This window comes from Erpetoichthys calabaricus, chromosome 9 (assembly GCF_900747795.2).
Source record: "Erpetoichthys calabaricus chromosome 9, fErpCal1.3, whole genome shotgun sequence".
In the NCBI taxonomy this organism is placed as follows: Eukaryota; Metazoa; Chordata; class Cladistia; order Polypteriformes; family Polypteridae; genus Erpetoichthys; species Erpetoichthys calabaricus.
The window spans coordinates 125,351,344-125,377,733 of record NC_041402.2 but is presented as its reverse complement, the minus strand read 5'-3'; the positions used below and the strand labels follow the sequence as shown (position 1 = coordinate 125,377,733).

At 39.9% G+C, this 26,390-nt stretch overlaps 1 protein-coding gene across 1 annotated transcript; it reads left to right on the top strand.

Annotated features, from left to right (window-relative positions):
* Positions 1–2,420: 2,420 nt before the first annotated feature.
* On the top strand, positions 2,421–5,579 carry LOC127529229 (uncharacterized; the record flags this gene model as incomplete). The annotated part of the gene is made up of 3 exons (XM_051932236.1): positions 2,421–3,591; positions 4,057–4,289; positions 5,061–5,579. Coding segments are annotated over exons 1-3 (1,914 nt in total), but the record flags the coding sequence as incomplete, so codon positions are not given.
* Between the last annotated feature and the right edge of the window lie 20,811 nt (positions 5,580–26,390).

Here is a 26,390-nt window from a genome sequence, read left to right as displayed (position 1 = left end):
TCCTCACGACTGTAACCATTCCAATGAACTTAAACATGCCACTGTAAACCCACAAGATGTTGTATTTCATATTCATCTGGAACATCCATGGAAATAGTCAGAGGCGTGGAACTGGAAGTGCAATACAGACTACAATCTGAACCCGTCACAACTAAGAAACATCCATATTACTAACCGAGAATGCTAAACCGGATGGACGCAGGGACATCCGGCCATGGGCCGTAGCCGCAAAAAGACGTACTGCGCAGGCGCAAAAAGAGTCCGCGAGAGTCGGCTGAGGAGCTGAGAAAAGCGGACAAAAGAGGGCGAGAAAGGCAGATGAGGGGCCGCGAGAGGCGGACAAGACCACAGAAAAAAGGAGTGAGCACATAAAAACAGGAGTCAAAGAAATGAGGAGCAACAAGCACCGAAAAAAGGAAAAGGCACATAAAAAAATAGTCAAACGCAGGCAAAGCACGAAACACATTGCACACGAAACTAGACCCCCCAAAAAAAAGAACAGGCGAGCGCACAACAGCAAGGCACAACCCCCCCCCCACCCTACAGGCACGGGACGGGACACACACCAAGAGGGGGATTCAACAAGCCCATGGAAGACAAAAAAAAAGAACACAAAACCACCCCACAGACCCTACAAGCAAGGGACGGGACACACACAAAGAGGGGGATTCAACAAGACACAGGAACACAAAAAGAAAGAAGACGCTCGCGCAACAACAATACCCCCCCCCCACACACACACATGCATAAGAAGTGACACCCAAAGCCACATATTCTAAAGTGAACGTCGACACCTTCACACTAGGCAGCATAGGTGTCGGCATACGTGTCAGCATAGGTGGATCTCCTTACAATAAAGCACTATTAACCGTTCAACTGCAGAAAAGGCTACATATTAACAGTGAGTGCGATCCTCCTTATTACTTATCCATATTTCGCATGCTGAGAAAGAAACAAGTCATGAATACACGGGAACAAACACACGAACACGAAAGAAACAACAAAATAGACGGCGGCGCATAAAACGCGCTTCTGAAACACCGGGAGAAAAAATGTCTCGGATCAAAAAACGCAAAGCACAAGTGACACCGTTACAGAGACGTGCCCAAATGGACAGACACAATGAACGTAGACGCATACAGCGCGCGTGTCAAAGTGCTGCATCAAAACAAGCACGATTTCAAACTGAAAGAGCTCGTATCTCAGACATACAAAAAAGGGAGCGAAGAGACAGAATAAATGAACGGAGACGTGTACAACGCGCAAATGAACTGACAGAAAAAAAGAAAGCAAGACTCGAAAAGCAGAAAGCTCAAATGACCGACATACAAAAACGGACAAGGCTCGATACAAACAATGCACGACGTAGACTGAAACGGACTTTACGCAAAGCGGAGGCGAATAAAATAAAAGAAAAAAATAGCGCGTCACAAATAATGGACATGCAACAAAAAGGCAATCAAACGGCAAAAGCAAAACATGCCCGTCGCGGACATCAACGCCAGACACATGTTAAACGCTTACGCCAAATGGCTGAAAACGCCTTCAATAAGGAATCCACTATTGACGAAAATTCATTGGGATTAATAAATGTCATCTGCAATCATTGTCATTCACTTAACTTCACAGAAGAAACAACTGGCAATACAAATAATGAATTTACACGTTGTTGTCAAAAAGGGCAGATTAGACTGCCTCCTTTACATTCATATCCTGAATATCTACAGAAGCTTCTAACTAACGATGTGCCTGAAAGTAAAAATATGAACTGCATTAGATCCTACAAAAGTTCATTTGCTTTTGCATCTACCGGAGTACATATCAGGCCACCAAAAGGCAATGGCCCATACTGCTTTCGCATATGTGGACAAATATTGCATCACATTGGAACAGTGCACCCTGAAACAAATCAACAACGCAAATATGCACAAATCTACATCCTAGATCCAGATGACGCAATCTATCAACGAATGAACCTTCCTGAAAACAAACAATGCACAGAGCTTATAATGAGAAACGTCACTCATGTCATAAACAATCACCCATTAGCTAAGTCTATAAAAATGCTACATGAAGTTGAAAAGGAGGCAAATACAAAAGCAAATGCAGAAGGTATAGCGGCAACTACAATTGCTTTGGTCTTGATAAAGGACAAAGAACAAGATCCAAGACGATACAATCTTCCCATCGTTAATGAAGTGGCAATTGTCTTTCAAAGTAAAGATGGTGAGCCTCCATTTCACAGAGATATTGTTCTACATTTACGTCCTGATAAAAACAACACACCTACATTCCAACGCATAGACATTTGCTTTCCGCTTCTTGATACTTTAACATATCCCATATTATTTCCAACTGGACAGGAAGGATGGAGTGCTACAATTTCAAGATTTAAAAAACATCAGGCACAGAGACGATCACGTGTATCCATGAAAGAATATTTCTCCTACAGACTCTCAGTAAGGGACGACTTTAATCCATTACTCAATGCAGGAAAGCTGACTCAACAATACATCGTTGACGTTTATGTTCGAGCGGAATCAAATGATCTGCAGTGGATAAAAAACAACCAGCCTTCACTTAGAGCCTATAAATACAAATCACTGATGGACTACATTAATCGGGATGCTGACGTCATGGAGCACGCGGCTGGAAAACCTGTTATTCTACCATCATCCTTTCAAGGCAGCCCACGCAATATGCAACAACATTACCAAGATGCCATGGCTATCGTAAGAAAATTTGGAAAACCTGATCTGTTTATCACTATGACCTGCAATCCTAAATGGACAGAAATTACAACTAATCTTAAGCCATGGCAGAGAGTCGAACATCGTCCTGATTTAGTTGCAAGAGTCTTTAGACTTAAACTGAATAACCTCCTACAAGATATCAAACAAAAATCTCTATTTGGAACTGTCACAGCCATTATCCACGTTATCGAGTTTCAGAAGAGAGGTTTACCACACGCCCATATATTACTAATACTTGATGAGGATTCCAAAATACGCACTGAATCTGACATCGATAAAATAGTCAAAGCTGAAATTCGAGACCGTGACACCTCTCCATGCCTCTTTCAAATTGTTATAAAAAATATGATTCATTCACCATGTGGCGCTACAAATCCAAACAGTCCATGTATGCTTAATGGCAAATGTTCAAAAGGCTTCCCCAAAGACTTCCAAGACGTTACACTTGGTAATATAAATGGATACCCTAAATATAGAAGACGAAAGACAAGTCAATTACAAATTCGTCCAGGTCATTCAATTGACAATAGCTGGGTCGTACCATACAATCCTTATTTATGTTTACGCTACAACTGCCATATAAATGTGGAGATCTGCGCTACAGTAAAAAGCGTTAAATATCTATTCAAATACGTATACAAGGGACACGATTGTGCTAATGTCTCCATATCTGAAACGAATGCTCACGATGAAACTCGAATGTATGTTGATTCACGGTTCGTCAGTGCTCCAGAGGCCATTTGGAGAATATTTTGCTTTCCTATGCACCATCAGAGCCACACAATATGTCGCTTGCCAGTTCATTTGGAGCACGAACAAACTGTCTGTTTTCATGCAGGTGATGAGGTACAAGCGGCAAAGAGAGCAGCCACAAAAGATACTAAACTAACCGCGTGGTTTAAACTCAATCAAAACGATCCCAACGCTCACCGTTGGAAATATTGGGAAATTCCTCTTCACTATGTTTGGATTGACAATGGCACTTTCTGGAGAAAATGACATCACCACGGTGATAATGTCATAGGCCGAATGTACACTGTCAGTATTAAAGAACCTGAAAGGTTTTACCTTCGATTACTTCTTCAACATGAAACCGGAGCTACATCATTTCACGACATTAGAACTGCCCGAGATGGCTGCACCATCAAACTCTGTCAGACATTCCAACAGGCGGTAAATGACAAAGGATATTTATTAGATGATACAATTTGGCAAAAAACTCTACATGATGCGATATCCTATTCAATGCCATGTCAAGTTCGACAACTATTTGCTTATATCTGTGCCTTCTCATCACCATCAGATCCTTTCACCCTCTGGAATACAAACAAAATGGGAATGATTGAAGATATTTGCCACAAGCTTCATGATACAAATGATTCCTGCATCGACTGTGAAGCCTATGCACTAAACGACATTCGATTAGCTCTTATGCTCCTTGGATATACATTGGATAACTTCCATTTACCAAATGTTCCAGATTCCTTACCGGATATAAATTCCACAACTATTGATCTACAACAAGAAGAACGAATTGCACAAACTATGCTTTCCTCTTTAAATGAATTACAATCTGATGCTTTTCACAAAATTATTCATGCCACGGAGGACAACAGCCCTATACCCAAATGCTTCTTTCTTGACGGCCCTGGAGGAAGCGGAAAAACATACCTTTATGAAACACTTATACATTTCTTTGCTGCAAGACAACAGTTGATTATCGCATCTGCTACAACCGGAGTGGCAGCAAATTTGTTAATAAATGGTCGTACATGTCACTCCTTATTCAAAATACCGGTCCCAATCACAGAGACATCGGTATCCACTATGAACATTCACAGTAGCAATGCCCGAGACATCCGTCTTGCAAAACTGATAATTATTGATGAATGTACAATGGCATCCAGTCACTTACTCAACACCATTGATAAACTTCTACAAACGTTGATGAATAATAATATTCCCTTTGGAGGAAAAGTACTTTTATTAGGAGGAGATTTTAGACAATGCTTGGCTATTGTTCCACATGCCATGCGCTCAGCTATTGTTCAGTCCACCTTAAAATACGCAGACAATTGGCATTGCTTTCAAACAATACAGTTGGTACAAAACATGCGATGTCCAGATCCAGAATATAACAGTTGGCTAATACAACTGGGAAATGGTACACTCACCAATACAGATGGACTTCACCCAGATATTATTACAATTCCACAATCCTTTATCTGCGACGACTTAGTAAAGGAGATATTTGGAACAGCAATCACATTAGACCAAATACCCCTTTTAACACAACACACTATATTATGTCCAAAAAATATTAATGTTAATCACATTAATAACCAGGTCATTTCATTACTTCCTGGAGAGACACGGCTCTTTCTAAGCTCTGACAAAGTTGACTCTGATGACGACAATGAACATCTAAATTTCCCATTAGAATATTTGAACACTATTAACCCAGCCGGATTACCACAACACAACCTTACCCTTAAAAACGGAACAATAATCATGCTATTAAGAAACCTTAACACAAAACAGGGTTTATGCAATGGCACACGGTTAGTCGTCAACACCATGACACACAATGTTATTCAAGCAACAGTTCTTACAGGATCACATGCTAACAATACTGTTCTCATTCCTAGAATTGACCTTACAAGTTCTGACCTAGAATTACCTTTTACATTGAAACGCCGACAGTTCCCCATTAAACCTGCCTTTGCCATGACCATCAACAAATCACAAGGACAAACCATGGACAAGGTTGGCATCTACCTCTCTGAACCCATTTTTGGACATGGACAACTTTATGCTGCCTTCTCACGTGTTCGACGTTCATCTGACGTTAGAGTTAAAATTATAAATGATCTATGCCAAGGAAGACTCATTCAAGGACAAGACACCATCTTTACTACTAATGTCGTATACAAAGAAATATTCCAATAAAACATTAATATATGCCAAACACTCTATTTGTTATTTCTATGCGCATCATCCAAAACTGCACAATATTCTATATCTAATTCATACATCTCACTCTTTGTCATGCCCCAACGCCAGGGGTTGGCGAGCGAAGCGAGCAGGGGGCGGAGCCCCCTAGTATATCCAAAATTTACTATTAATCTTATTTTCTATTATTTCTTGTTCTATTTGGTATTATTATTCATTTAATAAATACCACATTTCTTTTACATTTCTATACTTTGTCTTTATAGTATATCTAGAGTGACTGAAATAAAAAATTGAAAATTATGACACCTGTATGGGGGCTGGCACATTACCTGCCAATAGGGTTTATTAAAGCTAAGAGATCACTCCATGAAAGAAGAGACAACTGTGATAAAAGCAGAGCATATTGTTTGGTTGGTAAGTGACAGAACCAAAAGAGTTGCGCTTTTAATTGTGTCACAATGACACCCGTATGTTTGTCAGTGCAGGTGATAGTAAGTTCTTAAGTAGAGACTCCTAAAGAATATTATGACATATATTATGGCTTCATTGTCTATTTAAGGATATCTACGTGTGAATGTGAGGGGGTTCTAAATAAAATATTGCAGAGTGATTGACAAATAAGCTTTCACCTGAAACTTAGTCTACAGGATCCCTATGTGTATGTGTATCTGTATATGTGATAATAATCTTAAGGTGCGAGAGTAGACCAACCTAGTAACAAACTTGGCAAGTCCTATAAAAACCTAAGATAACACATATACAATACAATAGTAGTGAATGTTAATATACTGCACAAAACATAATATGTAAAACAATATAGCAATGCAGAAGTTGAATCTTGCCTAGTAATATACAGAGTAGTCTTTACAAGGTAAGGATTGAAGAATTTAGGTTGGAAAGAAGTGTTTGGAGATATGGGAGAGACCGAGATGAATCAGACTGCATTTGAGAAGAGTAATTGAAGTAATAAAGAAGCTAATCACATGCTGGGTGGTTCTCAAGTTTAGTGACCAGTAATGTTTCCATGATGGTAATAACTGAAAGAGACTGTTACCCAGGTGAATGTGGTCTTTGATTAAATTTCCTGCATATTTCCTGACCCATGAAGTATACAGGACGTCAATGGACTCAATTTCAGGCCTGTAATCCTTTCTTCTGTCCAAATGAAACGCTGCAGCTTGTGTATTTAGTTAGCAGATGCATTGCAATACCATTGCAAAAGTGATTAGGACTCTTCAATTGACTACTCTATAAAGTTTTTACTAACATAAAATGCTGGATAATAAACCTGCAGTAGATATAATACAAAATAGAAGTTAATTTTCAGTAGTCTTAAACTGCCTCTCTTGACTTATAGCAAGTAGCTGTGATCCACTCCAGTCTTTCTTTACATCATTAGCCGCCTAAATTCTAGCTTCTCTTTAAATGTTATCTTGCATTTTCCAATCATATTTAAAATCTTTTCTCCTCTCTGCTGTCCTCATGATATATGAAAGGCATGGCATAAAAAGCATGCTAGTCCTCATCTAAGATACCTTTATTGTATTGTTGTTTTACTTTCTTGCATGTTTCAAGTTCTTTAATGATTTTAGATTTTAACACAAGAAATGTTACTTGGCCCTCATTTACTAGGAGCAGCACAGCCTCCCTTTTATTACAGTGTTACAGTAATAGTCCTTCTAGTTCCTTAGGAGTGTTTGTACTTTGTGTAACCACCAAAAAAGGCTTTGCTTATGAAATCACTATCTGATTTGAGCGCTCCAGGATAAATTGTGTCATGTCCTTGAAGTTCTTTCATCTTTATTCTTTTTACTTTTTATCAGTGAACACTCACTGGAATCTTCTTTCATATTACTGACCCTTTCATTGGTGAAAAAGAAGAACATAATTTACTGTATTGTAAAGTCAGAGCCAGATGAAATCATGTCTGAAAGCCTTTTATCAGGCCTTTCAAGACAGGAAGCAAGCTATTAGACTCCTCACTGGCAACAGCAACGTTGGTGGCCAAAGAAAATTGCTTTATTTCTGCTCTACTTTCATACTGTATATGTATGTGTACAATATAACATAATAAACCTTTGACCTGGGATTAGAATGTCACTGTCCTTCTTTAGTGTCCTTAAAGGTGACTAAAGGAGTTTGGAGTCAGGGGGGGCATCCAGTCATCAGACTAAGTTGGGTGAAAACTGTCATTAAAAAGAGGCTGAGAGACAGACTGTCAGGGGTCCAAGTCCAGCCTCATAAGAGTTTGTTAGAGACAACAACCAAGTTACATTAGCCAAAATGCAAAGTGCATGTTTATTAAAAACGTGTCCAAACAATAAAGTGCAGTGCAGATAATAAATCTTGTGGAGGTTAAAAACAAACAATAAATTATTTAAAATCCACTTCAAGGTATCTAGCTGGGCCCCTCAGCAGGACTAACATGGCTCACTCTCTCGGTTAATCTCCCCAGCTGAAAACAACACTGACAGCTTCAATCACCTTCTCCTGACTCCTGTCTCGCCTGCCCTAATTGGAATCTGTTTTATTTTTTCACAAAGTCCGTTTTATTTTTTTTTTTATTTTTGGTTTTCACCATTTTATTTTTCTTTGATTTGGATTTTTGGGTTTTTATTTGTTTATTTTTACTGCACAGTTGGGTCCATAAATATTTGGACAGAGACAACTTTTTTCTAATTTTGGTTCTGTACATTACCACAATGAATTTTAAATGAAACAACTCAGATGCAGTTGAAGTGCAGACTTTCAGCTTTAATTCAGTGGGGTGAACAAAACATTGAATAAAAATGTGAGGCAACTAAAGCATTTTTTAACACAATCCCTTCATTTCAGGGGCTGTTTTTTGGCAAATTAAATAACTGGAAATAAAATGTTTATTTCTAATACTTGGTTGAAAACCCTTTGCTGGCAATGACAGCCTGAAGTCTTGAACTCATGGACATCACCAGATGCTGGGTTTCCTCCTTTTTAATACTCTGCCAGGCCTTTACTGCAGCGGCTTTCAGTTGCTGTTTGTTTGTGGGCCTTTCAGTCTGAAGTTTAGTCTTCAACAAGTGAAATGCATGCTCAATTGGGTTAAGATCAGGTGACTGACTTGGCCATTCAAGAATTTTCCACTTCTTTGCTTTAATAAACTCCTGGGTTGCTTTGGCTGTATGTTTTGGGTCATTGTCCATCTGTATCATGAAACGCCGCCCAATCAATTTGACTGCATTTAGCTGGATTTGAGCAGACAGTATGTCTCTGAACACCTCAGAATTCATTCGGCTGCTTCTGTCCTGTGTCACATCATCAATAAACACTAGTGTCCCAGTGCCACTGGCAGCCATGCATGCCCAAGCCATCACACTGCCTCCACCGTGTTTTACAGATGATGTGGTATGCTTTGGATAATGAGCTGTTCCATGCCTTCTCCATACTTTTTTCTTGCCATCATTCTCGTAGAGGTTGATCTTGGTTTCATCTGTCCAAAGAATGTTTTTCCAGAACTGTGCTGGCTTTTTTAGATGTTCTTTAGCAAAGTCCAATCTAGCCTTTCTATTCTTGAGGTTTATGAGTGGCTTGCACCTTGCAGTGCACCCTCTGTATTTACTTTCATGCAGTCTTCCCTTTATGGTAGACTTGGATATCGATACGCTTACCCCCTGGAAAATGTTGTTCACTTGGTTGGCTGTTGTGAAGGGGTTTCTCTTCACTGTGGAAATGATTCTGCAATCATCCACCACTGTTGTCTTCCGTGGACGTCCAGGTCTTTTTGCGTTGCTGAGTTCACCAGTGCTTGCTTTCTTTCTCAGGATGTACCAAACTGTAGATTTTGCCACTCGTAATATTGTAGCAATTTCTCGGATGGGTTTTTTCTGTTTTCGCAGCTTAAGGATGGCTTCTTTCACCTGCATGGAGAGCTCCTTTCACTGCATATTGTCTGTTCACAGCAAAATCTTCCACATGCAAGCACCACACCTCAAATCAACTCCAGGCCTTTTATCTACTTAATTGATAATGACATAACGACGGACTTGCCCACACCTGCCCATGAAATAGCCTTTGAGTCAATTGTCCAATTACTTTTGAGCCCCTGAAATGAAGGGATTGTGTTAAAAACCCTTTAGTTGCCTCACATTTTTATGCAATCGTTTTGTTCACCCCACTGAATTAAAGCTGAAAGTCTGCACTTCAACTGCATCGGAGTTGTTTCATTTAAAATTCATTGTGGTAATGTACAGAACCAAAATTAGAAAAAAGTTGTCTCTGTCCAAATCTTTATGGTCCTAACTGTAAGTAGCAACAGCTACAACAAAACAAACAATGAAATTGCACTTTGCATTCCTTTTAATGAAACAGCACACTAGCACAGCTGAACCTTATTTTGCATATCCATTTATCAGGTAAGTCCCCAGATCCTCCATGATGCTGTATGCCGAGACTGTAGTAGGACAGTGAGTGCCCTCCAGAATTGTAAGAGGTTTTCCTAGCTTGATGCATCCTTCTGAGATGAAGGTTAACTTCACTTTTAGTGTCTAGGATATTTGTTACAGCCTGAGCTGATGTGTTCTGAGCCAGAAAGAATTTTTTTGTAGAGGTGAATATGTTTAACAAGGTACCCTACTGATTCAAACCAGCTATTCCACGTGGTGTTTCCTGTCTCAGGCGTTCCTGGCAGGCTAATTGAAGAAGGCAGACTTTACCCACATCACTAGTGATGCAGCCTCACTTAAGTATTTATAGTGCTGCCAGGTCTCTCCCACCAAACTGATGACATGACACAAGCAGGTTGAATGTACACTGATATACATAACCCCTTTCAAAACTTCCTGGTATGCTTTCAGGCAGTATGATTCATTGTCTGTAACCACTGTTAAAATGTCATTAAGATTCAGCTGGTTGTTGTGAAGGGACTGAAGTGCTGCTTGTGAACAGATGGGAAAGTTGCAGCTCTCCATAAAGATAACAAAAAGTACTGGTCTTCAGTACCTGTAATTATATACATTATTTCTAATGATTCTTAAATCTTAAATGTTTACAGATTGAAAACATGCATCATTACATCTGTAGCTTTATCTACTGCATATCGTAAAACAATTAATTACAAAGCAAAAGTGAACTAATTTGCAAGACGCTAAATCCCGAAATTAAACAGAAAAAAAGAAAGGCACCCATTTTTAAGGGCTCGTTGCATCTGAGGAGAAGCCTACTCTTCTGCGCAGGTTTGTAGGTGCTGAGTTTATAATAGAAGAGTCAAATGTGGATCTTGTGTGCCTCATCACCACGAGGCAAAACATTTACTAAATCCAGAAACATTGTTGTTAATTTTTAAAAGGTGTGCAAAAATAAATGTGAGAGGAAAACAGATTAAGGGTTGGGGAACCATCCCTGTGTACTGTTGTACGAAAATAATTCAGTCAAGTTCATGAAAGAAACAGTTGACAAATGAGTTCTTACAAACAGAGCAATTTATATGATTTGAACCGGAAGTAGGCGGAATGATGGGTTGACGTAGTCAGAAGGTGACGAAGGTGATGTCATTGGATGGTGAAGGGAAGTGACATCATCAGAGCTGGATGGACGAAAACACGCAAGTTTCTTCATGAGACATGTTTTCTGGTGTGGAATTCAAGGTGCAGGAGGTTTTTCTTGTGATGAAAAGAGAAAAACATTAATACACTGCCTTAAACCCCGCACGGTGGTTTTTTGTGCTTCATTGGGCCTTTCAGGTGCCCCCAAATTTGATGATATGATATGCAGGCAACACTAGCAGAAAAGTTGTTGTCATGATTCATAAAAGTCGCTGGGATATTGTTGTGCCCTCAATTTTCCAAGATCAAAGGGGCATGGTCAGAAATAACAATAGCGTCGTACTTGCAAGATTTAATCGTAGGCAAGAAATTGTTATCTACAAAGAAATAATCAATTCTTGAGCAGCAATGATGCACTGGTGAGTAGAAGGAATATGCTCTTAAGTTTGGGTTTAGAAATCTCCAGGGGTCTGAGAAGTTGTGATCAGTTGCAAACTTTGCAGTGTTAGATCTCATCACCCCTGTGACAGGAGACCTATATAGGTCTGGATTTAATGAATCTTCTGAATAATGATGTTAAGATACTCTCCAAAGTCCTAGCTAGAAGGATGGAGAAAGTGCTGCCTCCGGTAACATCACAAGATCAAACTGGATTTATTAAAGGCTGACACTTAGCTTCCAATCTTCGACGCCTGTTTAATATAATACTGTATATTCACCCGCAAAGTCAAACACCCCAGAGATATTATCGTTGGATGCAGAAAAAGCATTTGATATGATTGAATGTAACTACCTTTTCACTACATTTGACCTGAACATTTGTGCGTGGATCAAACTACTGCATACCAATTCAGAAGCTTTAGTTTGTATTAACAACATTAATTCAGACTACTTTAAAGTAGAACGTGGTATCAGACAAGGATGCCCCTTGTCACCACTGCTTTTTGCAATCACCATTGAGCCACTAGCAGTTCACTATATAAATGCTTATGAGATAAAGGGAATTATCAGAGAAGGACTTGAACAGAAAATTTTTTTATATGCAGATGCTTTGGTACTGTATATATCAGACCTACAAAATACTGTGCCTGCAGTCCTAACAGCAAGTACAGAATTTCAAAAGATTTCTAGTCTCAGAATTAATTTGACTAAAAGTGTGCTCTTTCCAGTGAATTCTCAAGCACACACTAATAGATTGGACACCTTCCCATTTATCATCGCAGATCAATTTAAATACCTAGGAGTAAACATTACAAGTAGACATAAAGCTCTCTATCAACAAAATTTTGCTGTCTGTATGGAAAAAATTATGCAAGATTTGCAAAGATGGTCAACCCTTCATCTCACTTTAGCTGGAAGAATTAACATTGTTAAGATGAATATCTTTCCTAAGCTTCTCTTTTTATTTCAAAACATTCCAATATACATCCATCATCCAACCCGCTATATCCTAACTACAGGGTCACGGGGGTCTGCTGGAGCCAATCCCAGCCAACACAGGGCGCAAGGCAAGAAACAAACCATGGGCAGGGCGCAAGCCCACCGCAGGGTACGCACACACACCCACACACCAAACACACACTTGGGACAATTTAGAATCACCAATGCACCTAACCTGCATGTCTTTGGACTGTGGGAGGAAACCGGCATACCCAGAGGAAACCCACACAGACACAGGGAGAACATGCAAACTCCACACAGGGAGGACCCGGGAAGCAAACCCGGGTCTCCTAACTACGAGGCAGCAGCGCTACCCACTGCGCCACCGTGCCGCAGATTCAACCATAACCTCATTTTTTTGGAATTCAAAACATCCACGTATCCAAAGAGCGACCCTACAAAGATCTAAAGCGGAAGGCGGCATGGCTCTACCTAACTTTCAATTTTATTACTGCGCAGCAAATATACAAGCTATTAAAACCTGGACATGGACAGAATTAGATGAACATACACAGGCTTGGTCCACAATAGAAATAAAATACTGCAGTACTTCTTTATATTCTTTGCTTTGTACCCTAATAAATGCAAGTTATCGCCAATATACTAACAACCCAATTGTGCTTCACTCACTCAGAATATGGAACCAATGTAGGAAGCATTTTAATATAAAGAAGCTTTTAACTGTGGCACCTCTGCACGAGAACCACCTTTTTCCACCCTCTCAAACATATACAGTTTTTAATGTCTGTAAAACATTTGGGATTAAATCACTTAGAGATCTGTACATAGACAACGTCTTTGCATCCTACCAACAATTACATTCCAAATTTAACTGTCCAGCAACACATTTCTTTCACTACCTTCAAATCAGAAACTTTGTTAAATAGAACCTGCCTAATTTTCCTCACCTCCTAGCTACCTCTAGGCTGGAAAAAATATTGATAAGTCTTGTGGACTCAGACAGCATTTCTATAATATATAAAACTATTTTATAGTCCCTCCCTTTCAAAGATCCAAGAGGACAGTGGGAAAAGGATCACTCACTCAATATAGCTCCATATGCGCAAAGCATACAATTATTCAACTCAAAATTATGTAGCACATCTGTCACTCTTAAAATTGTCTAAAATGTTTTCAGGGCAAGATCCAACTTGCGAATGTAGCAATCAAGTTCCAGCCTCACTGGGCCACATGTTCTGGACCTGCACCAAATTAACATCATTCTGGACCAAAATCTTTAAATGCCTTTCAGACAGCCTTGATGTCACAATCCCTCCTAACCCATTAACAGCTGTGTTTGGTGTACTCCCAGATGGGCTTAAAGTGGAGAAGGACAAACAAACTGCAATTGCCTTTACTACACTATTGGCACTTAGACTTATCTTGCTCAACTGGTAGAATCCTAACCCTCCTATTGTAAGTCAGTGGGTAACTGATGTTATATACTGTTTGAAACTAGAAAAAATCAAATTCTCACTTAGAGGATCTGTGCAGAACTTTTTCAAAACCTGGCAGGATCTAACCAATAATATTTTAGAATAAGCTTTTAAAGTACTGAGGAAGCAGATTCTCTCCCCTTTATTCCTTTTTTTTTGTTTTTCATTTATCATTATCAGCGGTGGGCTGGCGCCCTGCCCAGGGTTTGTTTCCTGCCTTGCGCCCTGTGTTGGCTGGGATTGGCTCCGGCAGACCCCCGTGACCCTGTAGTTAGGATATAGCGGGTTGGATAATGGACGATTGGATGGATTTTTCATTATTCACTTATTAATTCATCTACTTACTAATTTTTACTAGCTTTAAGATTTACTCTGCTGGCTTAGCTCTCTTTCTCAGGGGTGGGGGTTGATTTGTTTTCGATCTTATGTTTGTAGAAATTGATTTATTTGTATGGAATGTTGTCTGATATTAATAAAATCAATAAAATAAAAAAATGAAAAACAACAAACTAGAAAATAGTATCTGAATCTCAGATCAACAACAAAGCAACAACTCCACACAACATCAATCATTATCCATAAAGACTTGGCATAATAACACTAATTATCTGTGCCCAGATAAGTTAGAACTCTAAATATCCAGTAAACAGGCACCCTATATGTTACATATTTGTCTAGTGTATCTGCATCCATCCACACACACACACATATACATATATATATATATATATATATATATATATATATATATACATACAGTATATATATATATATATATATACATACAGTATATATATATATATATATATACATACAGTACATACATATACATATATATATACATACATACATATATATATACATACATACATATATATATATATATACATACATACATATATATATATATATATATATACATACATACATACATATATATATATATATATATACATACATACATACATATATATATATATATATACATACATACATACATATATATATATATATATACATACATACATACATATATATATATATATATATATACATACATACATATACATACATACATATATACATACATATATATACATACATACATATATATATATACATACATACATATATATATATATATACATACATACATATATATATATATATACATACATACATATATATATATATATATATATACATACATACATATATATATATATATACATACATACATACATATATATATATATATACATACATACATATATATATATATATACATACATACATATATATATATATATATATGTATGTATGTATATATATATATATATATATATATATATATACATGTATATACTGTATTATGAGGGGCCATTCAGGAAAAAAAGATTGGTTCATAAATATATACATTTGTTCAGATATATATATCGGTTCGGATACATTGGTTTGAATATATACATTGGTTTTAATACATCCGTTCAGATATATACTGTATATCTGTTCAGATACTGTACAGTAATCCCTCCTCCATCGCGGGGGTTGCGTTCCAGAGCCACCCGCGAAATAAGAAAATCCGCGAAGTACAAACCATATGTTTATATGGTTATTTTTATATTGTCATGCTTGGGTCACAGATTTGTGCAGAAACACAGGAGGTTGTAGAGAGACAGGAACGTTATTCAAACACTGCAAACAAACATTTGTCTCTTTTTCAAAAGTTTAAGCTGTGCTCCATGACAAGACAGAGATGACAGTTCTGTCTCACAATTAAAAGAATGCAAATATATCTTCCTTTTCAAAGGAGTGCGCGTCAGGAGAGACAGAGAGAGAGAGAGAACAAAGCAAGCAGTCAAAAATCAATAGGGCTGTTTGGCTTTTAAGTATGCGAAGCACCGCCGGTACAAAGCTGTTGAAGGCGGCAGCTCACACCCCCTCCGTCAGGAGCAGGGAGAGAGAGAGACAGAGAAAAACAAAGTCAAAAATCAATACGTGCTGAGCTTTTAAGTATGCGAAGCACCGTGCAGCATGTCACTTCAGGAAGCAGCTGCACACAGAAGGTAGCAACGTGAAGATAATCTTTCAGCATTTTTAGACAAGCGTCCCTATCGTCTAGGTGTGCGAACAGCCCCCCTGCTCACACCCCCCTACGTCAGTGCAAGAGAGAGAGAGAGAAAGTAAGTTGGGTAGCTTCTCAGCCATCTGCCAATAGCGTCCCTTGTATGAAATCAACTGGGCAAACCAACTGAGGAAGCATGTACCAGAAATTAAAAGACCCATTGTCCTCAGAAATCCGCGAACCAGCAAAAAATCCGCGATATATATTTAAATATGCTTACATATAAAATCCGCGATAGAGTGAAGCAGCGAAAGGCGAAGCGCGATATAGCGAGGGATCACTGTATATACATTGGTTGGGATACATTGGTTGAGATATATACTGTACATCGGTTTGAATACATCCGTTCAGATATATACATTGGTTTAGATACATTGGTTGAGATATATATAAATTGGTTTGCATAGATCCGTTCTGATATATAAACATTGGTTGAGATACATCCGTTCAGATATATACATCGGTTTGAATACATCCGTTCAAATATATACATTGGTTGAGATATATATATTGGTTGATAAATATTGGTTTGGATATATATATATATATATATATATTGGTTGAAATAGATTGGTTTAGATATATACATCGGTTCAGATACATCCGTTCATATATATATATTGGTTCAGATATATACATTGGTTGGGATTTACGGGCAGGCACAATGCGGCCACCCAAGTTTAGCATCTCCCTTTCACTTCATCATTGCTTCAACACTGTTGTCATTATTGTGCATATTTTATACAAGTAGCATATGCCTGTCTGTCGCGTTTTTTTTTAGTATGTGTATATATATACACATTGTGGAACTTGACCTGGACACAGACAGGCAGACACGTTTGTATTACCCCACACATGTTTATTGTGCTTTTCCATAGTTCACATAACTGCTCACCAAAACCCCAATACCCCACAATTCTGGCCAACACAATGCCTTCTCTTTGTCTTCAGACCGCCTCCTTCTCCCCTCCAGAGACCTTGTCCACTCTACTCTCTTGACTCAAGTCATCCTCTGAAGGGAGGCGGCCCCTTTAAATAAGCACCCGGATGTGCTCCAGGTGTGTTCCCGGCAATCTCCCACCGACATGCCCCAGTGTGGCGGAAGTGCCGGCTGTATACCCGGAAGCACTTCGGGTGTCCCTTCTTTTCTTCCCCCCAGCACTTCCGGGTGTGGTGGAAGTGCTGCGGTCCAGGGTCCTTCAGGTATTGGGGTGCCCCCTCGTGGTGACCACGGGCCCCTACAGGGTCGAGCTTCCCAGCTCTGTACCCGTGGTCTCCAGGGTGGTTGCCCCCTCGAGGTCTGGAGGAGGCACAAGCCCTCCTCTGGTCTTCTAGAGTGTCCCGGCTGGGTACCACTCCCATCCGGTACCACAGTGCCCCACCACCTGTGAAGACACGTCGGTCAGATCAACACGTCCCGCGAGGGCAACTCATCCCCGAAGTGGGTCCTACTTCTCGTCCAGGGTCCAAGCCGGCACCCTGGAACTTGCCACTTCGGCACCCCCTCCATGGTTTTCGTGACCCTTTGGTCTGAGCCACTCGCGCCTCCGTATATATAAGGGCGGCACGGTGGCGCAGTGGTAGCGCTGCTGCCTCGCAGTTAGAAGACCCGGGTTCGCTTCCCGGGTCCTCCCTGCGTGGAGTTTGCATGTTCTCCCTGTGTCTGCATGGGTTTCCTCCGGGCACTCCGGTTTCCTCCCACAGTCCAAAGACATGCAGGTTAGGTGGATTGGCGATTCTAAATTGACCCTAGTGTGTGCTTGGTGTGTGGGTGTGTTTGTGTGTGTCCTGCGGTGGTTGGCACCCTGCCCGAGATTGGTTCCTGCCTTGTGCCCTGTGTTGGCTGGGATTGGCTCCAGCAGACCCCCGTGACCCTGTGTTTGGATTCAGCAGGTTGGAAAATGGATGGATGGATGGATATTACATATATATATATATATATATATATATATATATATATATATATATACAGTTAAGTCCATAAATATTTGGACAGAGACAACTTTTTTCTAATTTTGGTTCTGTACATTACCACAATGAATTTTAAATGAAACAACTCCGATGCAGTTGAAGTGCAGACTTTCAGCTTTAATTCAGTGGGGTGAACAAAACGATTGCATAAAAATGTGAGGCAACTAAAGCATTTTTTTAACACAATCCCTTCATTTCAGGGGCTCAAAAGTAATTGGACAATTGACTCAAAGGCTATTTCATGGGCAGGTGTGGTCAAGTCCGTCGTTATGTCATTATCAATTAAGCAGATAAAAGGCCTGGAGTTGTTTTGAGGTGTGGTGCTTGCATGTGGAAGATTTTGCTGTGAACAGACAACAGGAGCTCTCCATGCAGGTGAAAGAAGCCATCCTTAAGCTGCGAAAACTGAAAAAACCCATCTGAGAAATTGCTACAATATTACAAATGGCAAAATCTACAGTTTGGTACATCCTGAGAAAGAAAGCAAGCACTGGTGAACTCAGCTACGCAAAAAGACCTGGACGTCCACGGAAGACAACAGTGGTGGATGATCGCAGAATCATTTCCAAGGTGAAGAGAAACCCCTTCACAACAGCCAACCAAGTGAACAACACTCTCCAGGGGGTAGGCGTATCGATATCCAAGTCTACCATAAAGAGAAGACTGTATGAAAGTAAATAGAGGGTGCACTGCAAGGTGCAAGCCACTCATAAGCCTCAAGAATAGAAAGGCTAGATTGGACTTTGCTAAAGAACATCTAAAAAAGCCAGCACAGTTCTGGAAAAACATTCTTTGGACAGATGAAACCAAGATCAACCTCTACAAGAATGATGGCAAGAAAAAAGTATGGAGAAGGCGTGGAACAACTCATTATCCAAAGCATACCACATCATCTGTAAAACACAGTGAAGGCAGTGTGATGGCTTGGGCGTGCATGGCTGCCAGTGGCACTGGGACACTAGTGTTTATTGATGATGTGACACAGGACAGAAGCAGCCGAATGAATTCTGAGGTGTTCAGAGACATACTGTCTGCTCAAATCCAGCTAAATGCAGTCAAATTGATTGTCCATCTGTATCATGAAACGCCACCCAATGACCCAAAACATACAGCCAAAGCAACCCAGGAGTTTATTAAAGCAAAGAAGTGGAAAATTCCAAGTCAGTCACCTGGAGCCTCATGTATAACACCATGTGTAGAACTCACACTATAACATGGCATAAGCACAAAAGCGGGAATGTGCGTAAGCACAGAAAAATCCAGATGCAGGAATCTGTGCATACGCAAACTTTCACGTTCTTCCACTACATAAATCCCGATCAGCATGAAAAGTAACGCACGCGCCTTCTATCCCACCCCAACTCCTCTCAGAATTACGCCTCTTTGAATATGCAAATCAATATAAATAGCCTTCTGTGAAAAGACAATGGGAAAAGCACGGGGGAAAATATAAGAATTTCAGCGAATACCAAGTGGAGGCAAAGGAAAAACGTACTATTTGTTGGTTTAAACAGTGGTATAATCAACAAAAGAAAGATGATCGAGTGACATAGTGTCGGAGAAACTCGAAAGCTCAAGTTCACAAAGTCGCACAGTGCCCGATATAAAAAAGAAATTGTCACATATCAAAGTCGGCGTGAAAAGGCGACTTGTAGCGGACCGTCTGTGTCATATGAAAGCTTATTAGGGTACAGAGAACAAAAAATAGGCACACAGTGGGAAAAAAGCACGAAATGTCAACTTTAATCTCAAAATTTCCACTTTAGTCACGGAGTTTATTTTGTCATTAAAGTAGAACATCATAAACATCTTAAAATCATTTATTTTACTAGTTTCTCAAATCCCATCATAACTAAAGTAGGACGTTAAATGCTTTGTTCTGTGTTTGATCTTCTATGTGCTCTATGTGTGTATTTGATCTTCTACAGTATGTGCTCTATGTGTGTGAATCACTACGTGCTTCCGTTCTTTCTCTTTCTCCAACAGGACACAGAATCCATTACATTCGTGATATTACAGCTCTCTGAATAATTAAAATACTGAGATGTATACGTGATATCATTTTCATGATGATAGGAATGAAAGCATGTTATTAAACATGGGAACACGGTGGCGCAGTGATTGTTCATATCTCACGCAAGAGACTTGCTGCGCCATGTGCGACCTTCGATGAAATAATTTATTACAGAAGTACTGTCGCTTTCAAACGTACTAATCTCCAATTCCTGTCCTTACTTTTCTTTCTCCAAATACCCAATCGCCACACAATCAGCTCTGTAATAGACGTTAAGCCATCTGTAAGCTTAGAACACCGATTCTTCAAAACTTTTAAGGAACATTGAAATATCTTCGTAGTACATGTTTAATTATTCTATGCATCTGTCCTTCCAGTGTCGTGTCAGCACCAGCTATAATACAGCACAAGGCAGGAGCTATCTGTGAACTAGCTAGCGCTGAGGCACTGTGTCCTCACATGTTTAATTATTAACAATACAGATTATTTAAATGAAGTTAAAGTTTTATCTGTATACTATAAGCAACATATTTTGCTGCATTTCATCTTAAAAATGATATCGTCATCATACGCGCTTTATAAAGTGGCGCAGGTTGTGCAATATTATAACTGTAGTGTAAGTTTACAGTGGGGTAATTGTACTTACAGTATAAGTACAAACAGTTCTACAAGGAGCACTTGATGGACTGATTGAGTGCGTTTATAGTTCTTGGGATGAAACTGTTTCTGAAACGCGAGGTCCGTACAGGAAAGGCTTTGATGCGTTTTGCCATGGCTGAGGTAGTGTGTGCTTGAAACTGTATATCGATAATTCTCTTTCCGATCAGCTGCTGCTGTAATTCCCCACTCAGATACAGTGATATAAATACTCTGAGTGGTTCAATGAGAGTAATATGGAAAAAGATGATCCGCTGTGGCAACCCTTAACGGGAGCAGCTGAAAGAAGAAGAAGATTCAGTGAGCGTAACAACGCTAAAGCAGTTATGGTATTTGGAATACTATGGCTATTCCCTGGACCATTATATTGCTACAGGTTAATTACAATCAGATGCATTACACTAATAAACAATTTGCAGTTAATTTCAGTGTATTTATAAAGCCGCGTCAGGAATGTGGGTCTAAGAAAGAAAGGGTAACCACATAGGAACAGTAGCACTGCTTTGACGCTTTGTCTGCAAAACCGAGCGGAGAAATTGCATACGCCAGGGTATGAGGTACCGTGGAAATGTGCGTGGCTTTACGCTAAGTTTAGGTTTTATACATCGCAATTTGAGCGTGGAAACATTCGTACGCAGCATTTCTGTGCGTACGCACCGTTTATACATGAAGCCCCTGATCTTAACCCAATTGAGCATTCATTTCACTTGTTGAAGACTAAACTTCAGACAGAAAGGCCCACAGACAAACAGCAACTGAAAGCCGCTGCAGTAAAGGCCTGGCAGAGCATTAAAAAGGAGGAAACCCAGCATCTGGTGATGTCCATGAGTTCAAGACTTCAGGCCGTCATTGCCAGCAAAGGGTTTTCAACCAAGTATTAGAAATGAACATTTTTTTCCAGTTATTTAATTTGTCCAATTTCTTTTGAGCCCCTGAAATGAAGGGATTGTGTTAAAAAAACGCTTTAGTTGCCTCACATTTTTATGCAATTGTTTTGTTCACCCCACTGAATTAAAGCTGAAAGTCTGCACTTCAACTGCATCTGAGTTGTTTCATTTAAAATTCATTGTGGTAATGTACAGAACCAAAATTAGAAAAAAGTTGTCTCTGTCCAAATATTTATGGACCTAACTGTATATATATGCAGTTATCATATTTCTATAATCCTTGTGTTTATTAATAAATTGTATTATTCTGCTCCTTAAAACAAATGTGCATCAGTTACTTTGATAAAAATCTAAAGGCCCAGTTCCTACAACGGACACAGACATGGTAATTAAAGTAGGAGCCTTGCCGAAGTATTTGGTTAATTACTGGTATTCCCAAAGGTAAGACTGATGATTAATTTACCAATTTAAAATGTACTCAGTTCTTACACCAATGTACAGAAGAACTGAATCCATGAACCTTACTGCATCATCACATTACTTTCAAGACGTCCTCTACACAAAGTTGAACAAATGGCAGCACACTGGGTTCAAAGACACAACTAAACTGTACATTGCAAAAGGTTCATTCAATTAACATTTTTACCTGGTAGCCCCTAGCCATAGAACACCCCCATAGAGGTCTTAATGATTCAACAACCTAAAGTTTACTTTGAAACAAACATCCTCTCTGATAAGGTAGACAAAGGCTGGTGACAGAAGGCAAGGAACAAGAACCCAAATTAGCAAAAGCAATTCCAAGTGGAACCTCCTGCTTCCATCCTTCCAATATGTGCAGCTCGAGAAGTTGATTACTCAGCCATCGGAGCTCACAGCAATAAACTTGACTGGAGTGACTTGCCCGTGAAGAAGTCTTGCATATAGATGTACATGCAGATGACCTAGTTTATTCAAGGAAAAACTGCACTTAATTGAAACATTCTTCTTTACGTTTTATTAACTGTGGGCATTTACAAAATAATTATAATTGTAAAACCCATTAAAAAATAAAACGAAATCATTAGTGTCCATATCTGATTGTAACACTCTGTTCTATCAAATAGACTTTTTAGAAGATCTCACAATTAGTCTGTCATGCTTTGCACCTTGCCTGCTGTGACTAAGCTTAACAAGAAATCTCAAGTGCTTCAATGACTCTATACAAGAATAAGTGGTAATAATACGCCGCTATGGTGGACTGGGGGGCCCCATTTGGCAACCTGATGTTAAACAAAGCCGACAGTTATTCCTTCACAAGACCTTGTTTTGAGTGGGGGAGGATTCTTTGTGAACTATGGATGGGAATGGATTGGAGTGGTTTAGAGGTAATATAAAGCAACACATTTGATAAAGTTGGTGACCAATTTCCAAAAGTAGTTGTACATTAATGTCTCCTCATCAGATTTAAAATTGAAGTATTTTAAAGACTTGGAAGTTGAGGTTTCATTGATTGATAGTTCAGCCCTGATGCTAGCCATAAGCAGGAACTGCAGCAGAGAAATGGTCCTGTTAGACCACATGTCTGGCAGTTAATTTATTATCATTTAGAAATTGGCCAGATACCAGAAATATAGGTAACAGCCATAAATCAGAGTCAGTATAATACAAATACATCATTTTGACCGTGTGTTTAAAAGTCCACCTAACAGTGATAGCATTAAAGTAAAAAATCCACACAAACTTTTATATACCAATATAAATCCTGCCCAAAATATTTAACAATGGCATCCATTCCATTATGAATTAAAACAATGAGGTATGGAATCCACTCTGGCAGTATTGCAATTTGCAGTGGGCCCAGCATGCACAAGCCACACTTCCTGCAAAACTCTGAAATAATAGAAACATTACACTGTGGATTGGCTTTGACACAAATGCTGTATACAGAGTATTACTGAATGCAAAAATAAGATTTAACACTATAGCTTCATCGGCACCGACTCTAAGCAAATCAGATTCCTTCTTGCATTCTTGGTACACATTTCACCAAAGCAGTGCTCACTGATCTTCCACCAACTGGGAACAGACTTTATCCATATAAGAAACACATTAGTTCAGTACTATTCTGTCAATTCATGGGGACAATGGACAGAAGGTGAAATGACTGAATGGAGACAGCCTCACAAAAAAATGTATCTTAGATTTATTTTAACCTGACTTATTTAAGTCACCCAGAAACATTCATGAAACACAGCACCCCTGCTGATAAAATGACGTACTTAACTCGTCTAACACTATTTAATCTCATGTTGGTCAATCCAAAGGAAATCCTGGGGTATTTTCAGAGTCATGCCTGCATCCACAGATACCTAGCATGGATGCAGTTAATATTTAGTTGTTTTATGCACTGTCACACATGTACTTGAGAGACAACTTCAGGGCTAGTCTAATGGTAATTCTACTCCAAGCCATGGGGTGGCATTGTGTCTAACTGCCTCTCCCTCTGTAGATCTGAAGATTGAGGGCTGAAAGACCTCTAATTCAAAGTTTAAATCTAAAATCTATTTGAAAATTAGATGTAATTAGATGTAAACAACATCTGTATGTAAATAATTGACGTACGTAAATAACTGATAGAACTGATTTACAGTCACTAATGCTACAAGTCATTCCAGTAAACATTAAGACACTAACACTATGAGACATGACAAAAAATGAAGAGTTGGGGCCCCTCCACAGTGAAACCCCATTTAATTAAAAGAAAAGCAAAAATTAGCAGCAAGATTAAAACTCAAAAGGATTGAATAGCCTCAATTGCTTGGCACATGGTATTATGCTTGTATAGTGTTCCTGTCCTCTATGCTCCAAGAATGAACAACCTCTCCCATTGGTCAGTTGGTTTATACAATGTAGATCCTGGAAGTTGCAGACCCTCCAAGGAAAGGTGGGAATTAACCTCAGTCGGCTTCAAAAAAGTTCTTCAGAACTTCTTCAGAAAGGGGAAAAAGCATTAGCAACTCTGCCCGCTCTTGGCATGGAGTGGTACCATTTACAGGACCTTATTGGAGCCCTGAAGGTATCCCCTAAGTACTCTTGTCTGACAATACATTCATTGATTTTCATACTTACTTATTCTCAAGATCACACAGTGATCAGGCGGACTGGTGGCTCTGAGGCTAATGATCTGTGCTGGTATCTGGAAGGGTGCCAGCTCAAATCCCATTACTGCCAGAAGGGATCATATTCCATTGGGCCCTTGAACCCTTAACCTGAAAATGTCATGTAAAAAGCCAATTTCCCCTGGGGGATAAATCTAAATCAAGTCAAGTCAAGTCAAGTTGGGGAGCATGCACTGGTACAGTGTGTTGCCGCACCCACTACACAACGAAACAACTCGGGATCCCAGTTTGCAACCCCCCAGGCAGACATGCAGTCCACTCCCACCCTCCGGAAATGACACTCTATCTGCCACAGCCAGGTGTTACGTGGGCAACCCCTTGGTCTGGTTCAGCCACTCGGGTCCCCAACAATGAGGATCTTACGAGCTGGATCACCATCGGGGAAACGTGCCACATGGCCGTAGTGCCGTAACTGACGCTCCCTCGCAATGCAGGTAAATGTGCCTCATTCGGGACTCCATGAGCAACCGCTCATTCAACACAAAGTCAAACCAATGGTACCCAAGGATTTTCCGGAGAGACACAGTACCAAAGGAGTCCATTCTTTGTCTCAGGTCACTGGATAGTGTTCATGTCTCGCAACCATATAGAAAGACAGAAAGCACCAGGACTCTAAAGACTTGGACCTTTGTCCTTTTGCATAGGTATCAGGTATGCCACACACCCTTTTCCAGCAACCTCATGATCCCCCATGCTCTCCCAATCCATCTACTGACTTCATAGGAAGAGTCACCAGAGACATGAATGTCACTGCCCAGGTAAGTAAACCTCTCAACAAGGTCAACACTCTCTCCGCAAACAGACACACTGTTGATGGCTGTGCCCAAGAGGTCATTAAAGGCCTGAATCTTGGTTTTTATCCAGGACACTTGCAAGCCCAGACACTCAGACTCCTCACTGAGTCTCTCGAGCGCCCTGATCAGAGCCTCCATTGACTCCACGAAGATCACAGCATCATCAGCAAAGTCAAGATCCATGAACCTTTCTTCACCAACAGATGCCCCACAGCCGCTGGACCCCACAACCTTGCCCAACACCCAGTCCATACAAGCATTGAACAGAGTAGAAGCAAGAACCCACCCCTGACGAACCCCAGAATCAACTGGGAAAAAACGCAGAGGTCTTGCCTCCACTCTGCACAGCACTCACAGTACCAGTGTACAGGCCAGCCATGATATCCCAGCAACTTCGAGGGGATCCTGCGAATCCTCAGGATGTCCCACAGGAGTCGAACGCTTTGTGAAAATTGACAAAGGCTGCAAAGAAACTCTGCCGATATTTGCATTTGCGCTTCATGAGAACCCTCAGTGCCAGGATGGCGTCGATGTTAGACTTTTTAGGCGTAAAACCAGACTGTTCTAGTCACTGGTAGGTGAGCAAGTGATCATGGATCCTATTAAGGACGACCCTAGCAAAGACCTTACCTGGCACCGAGAGCAGTGTTATCCCCCTGTAGTTGATGCAATCAAGACGATCAC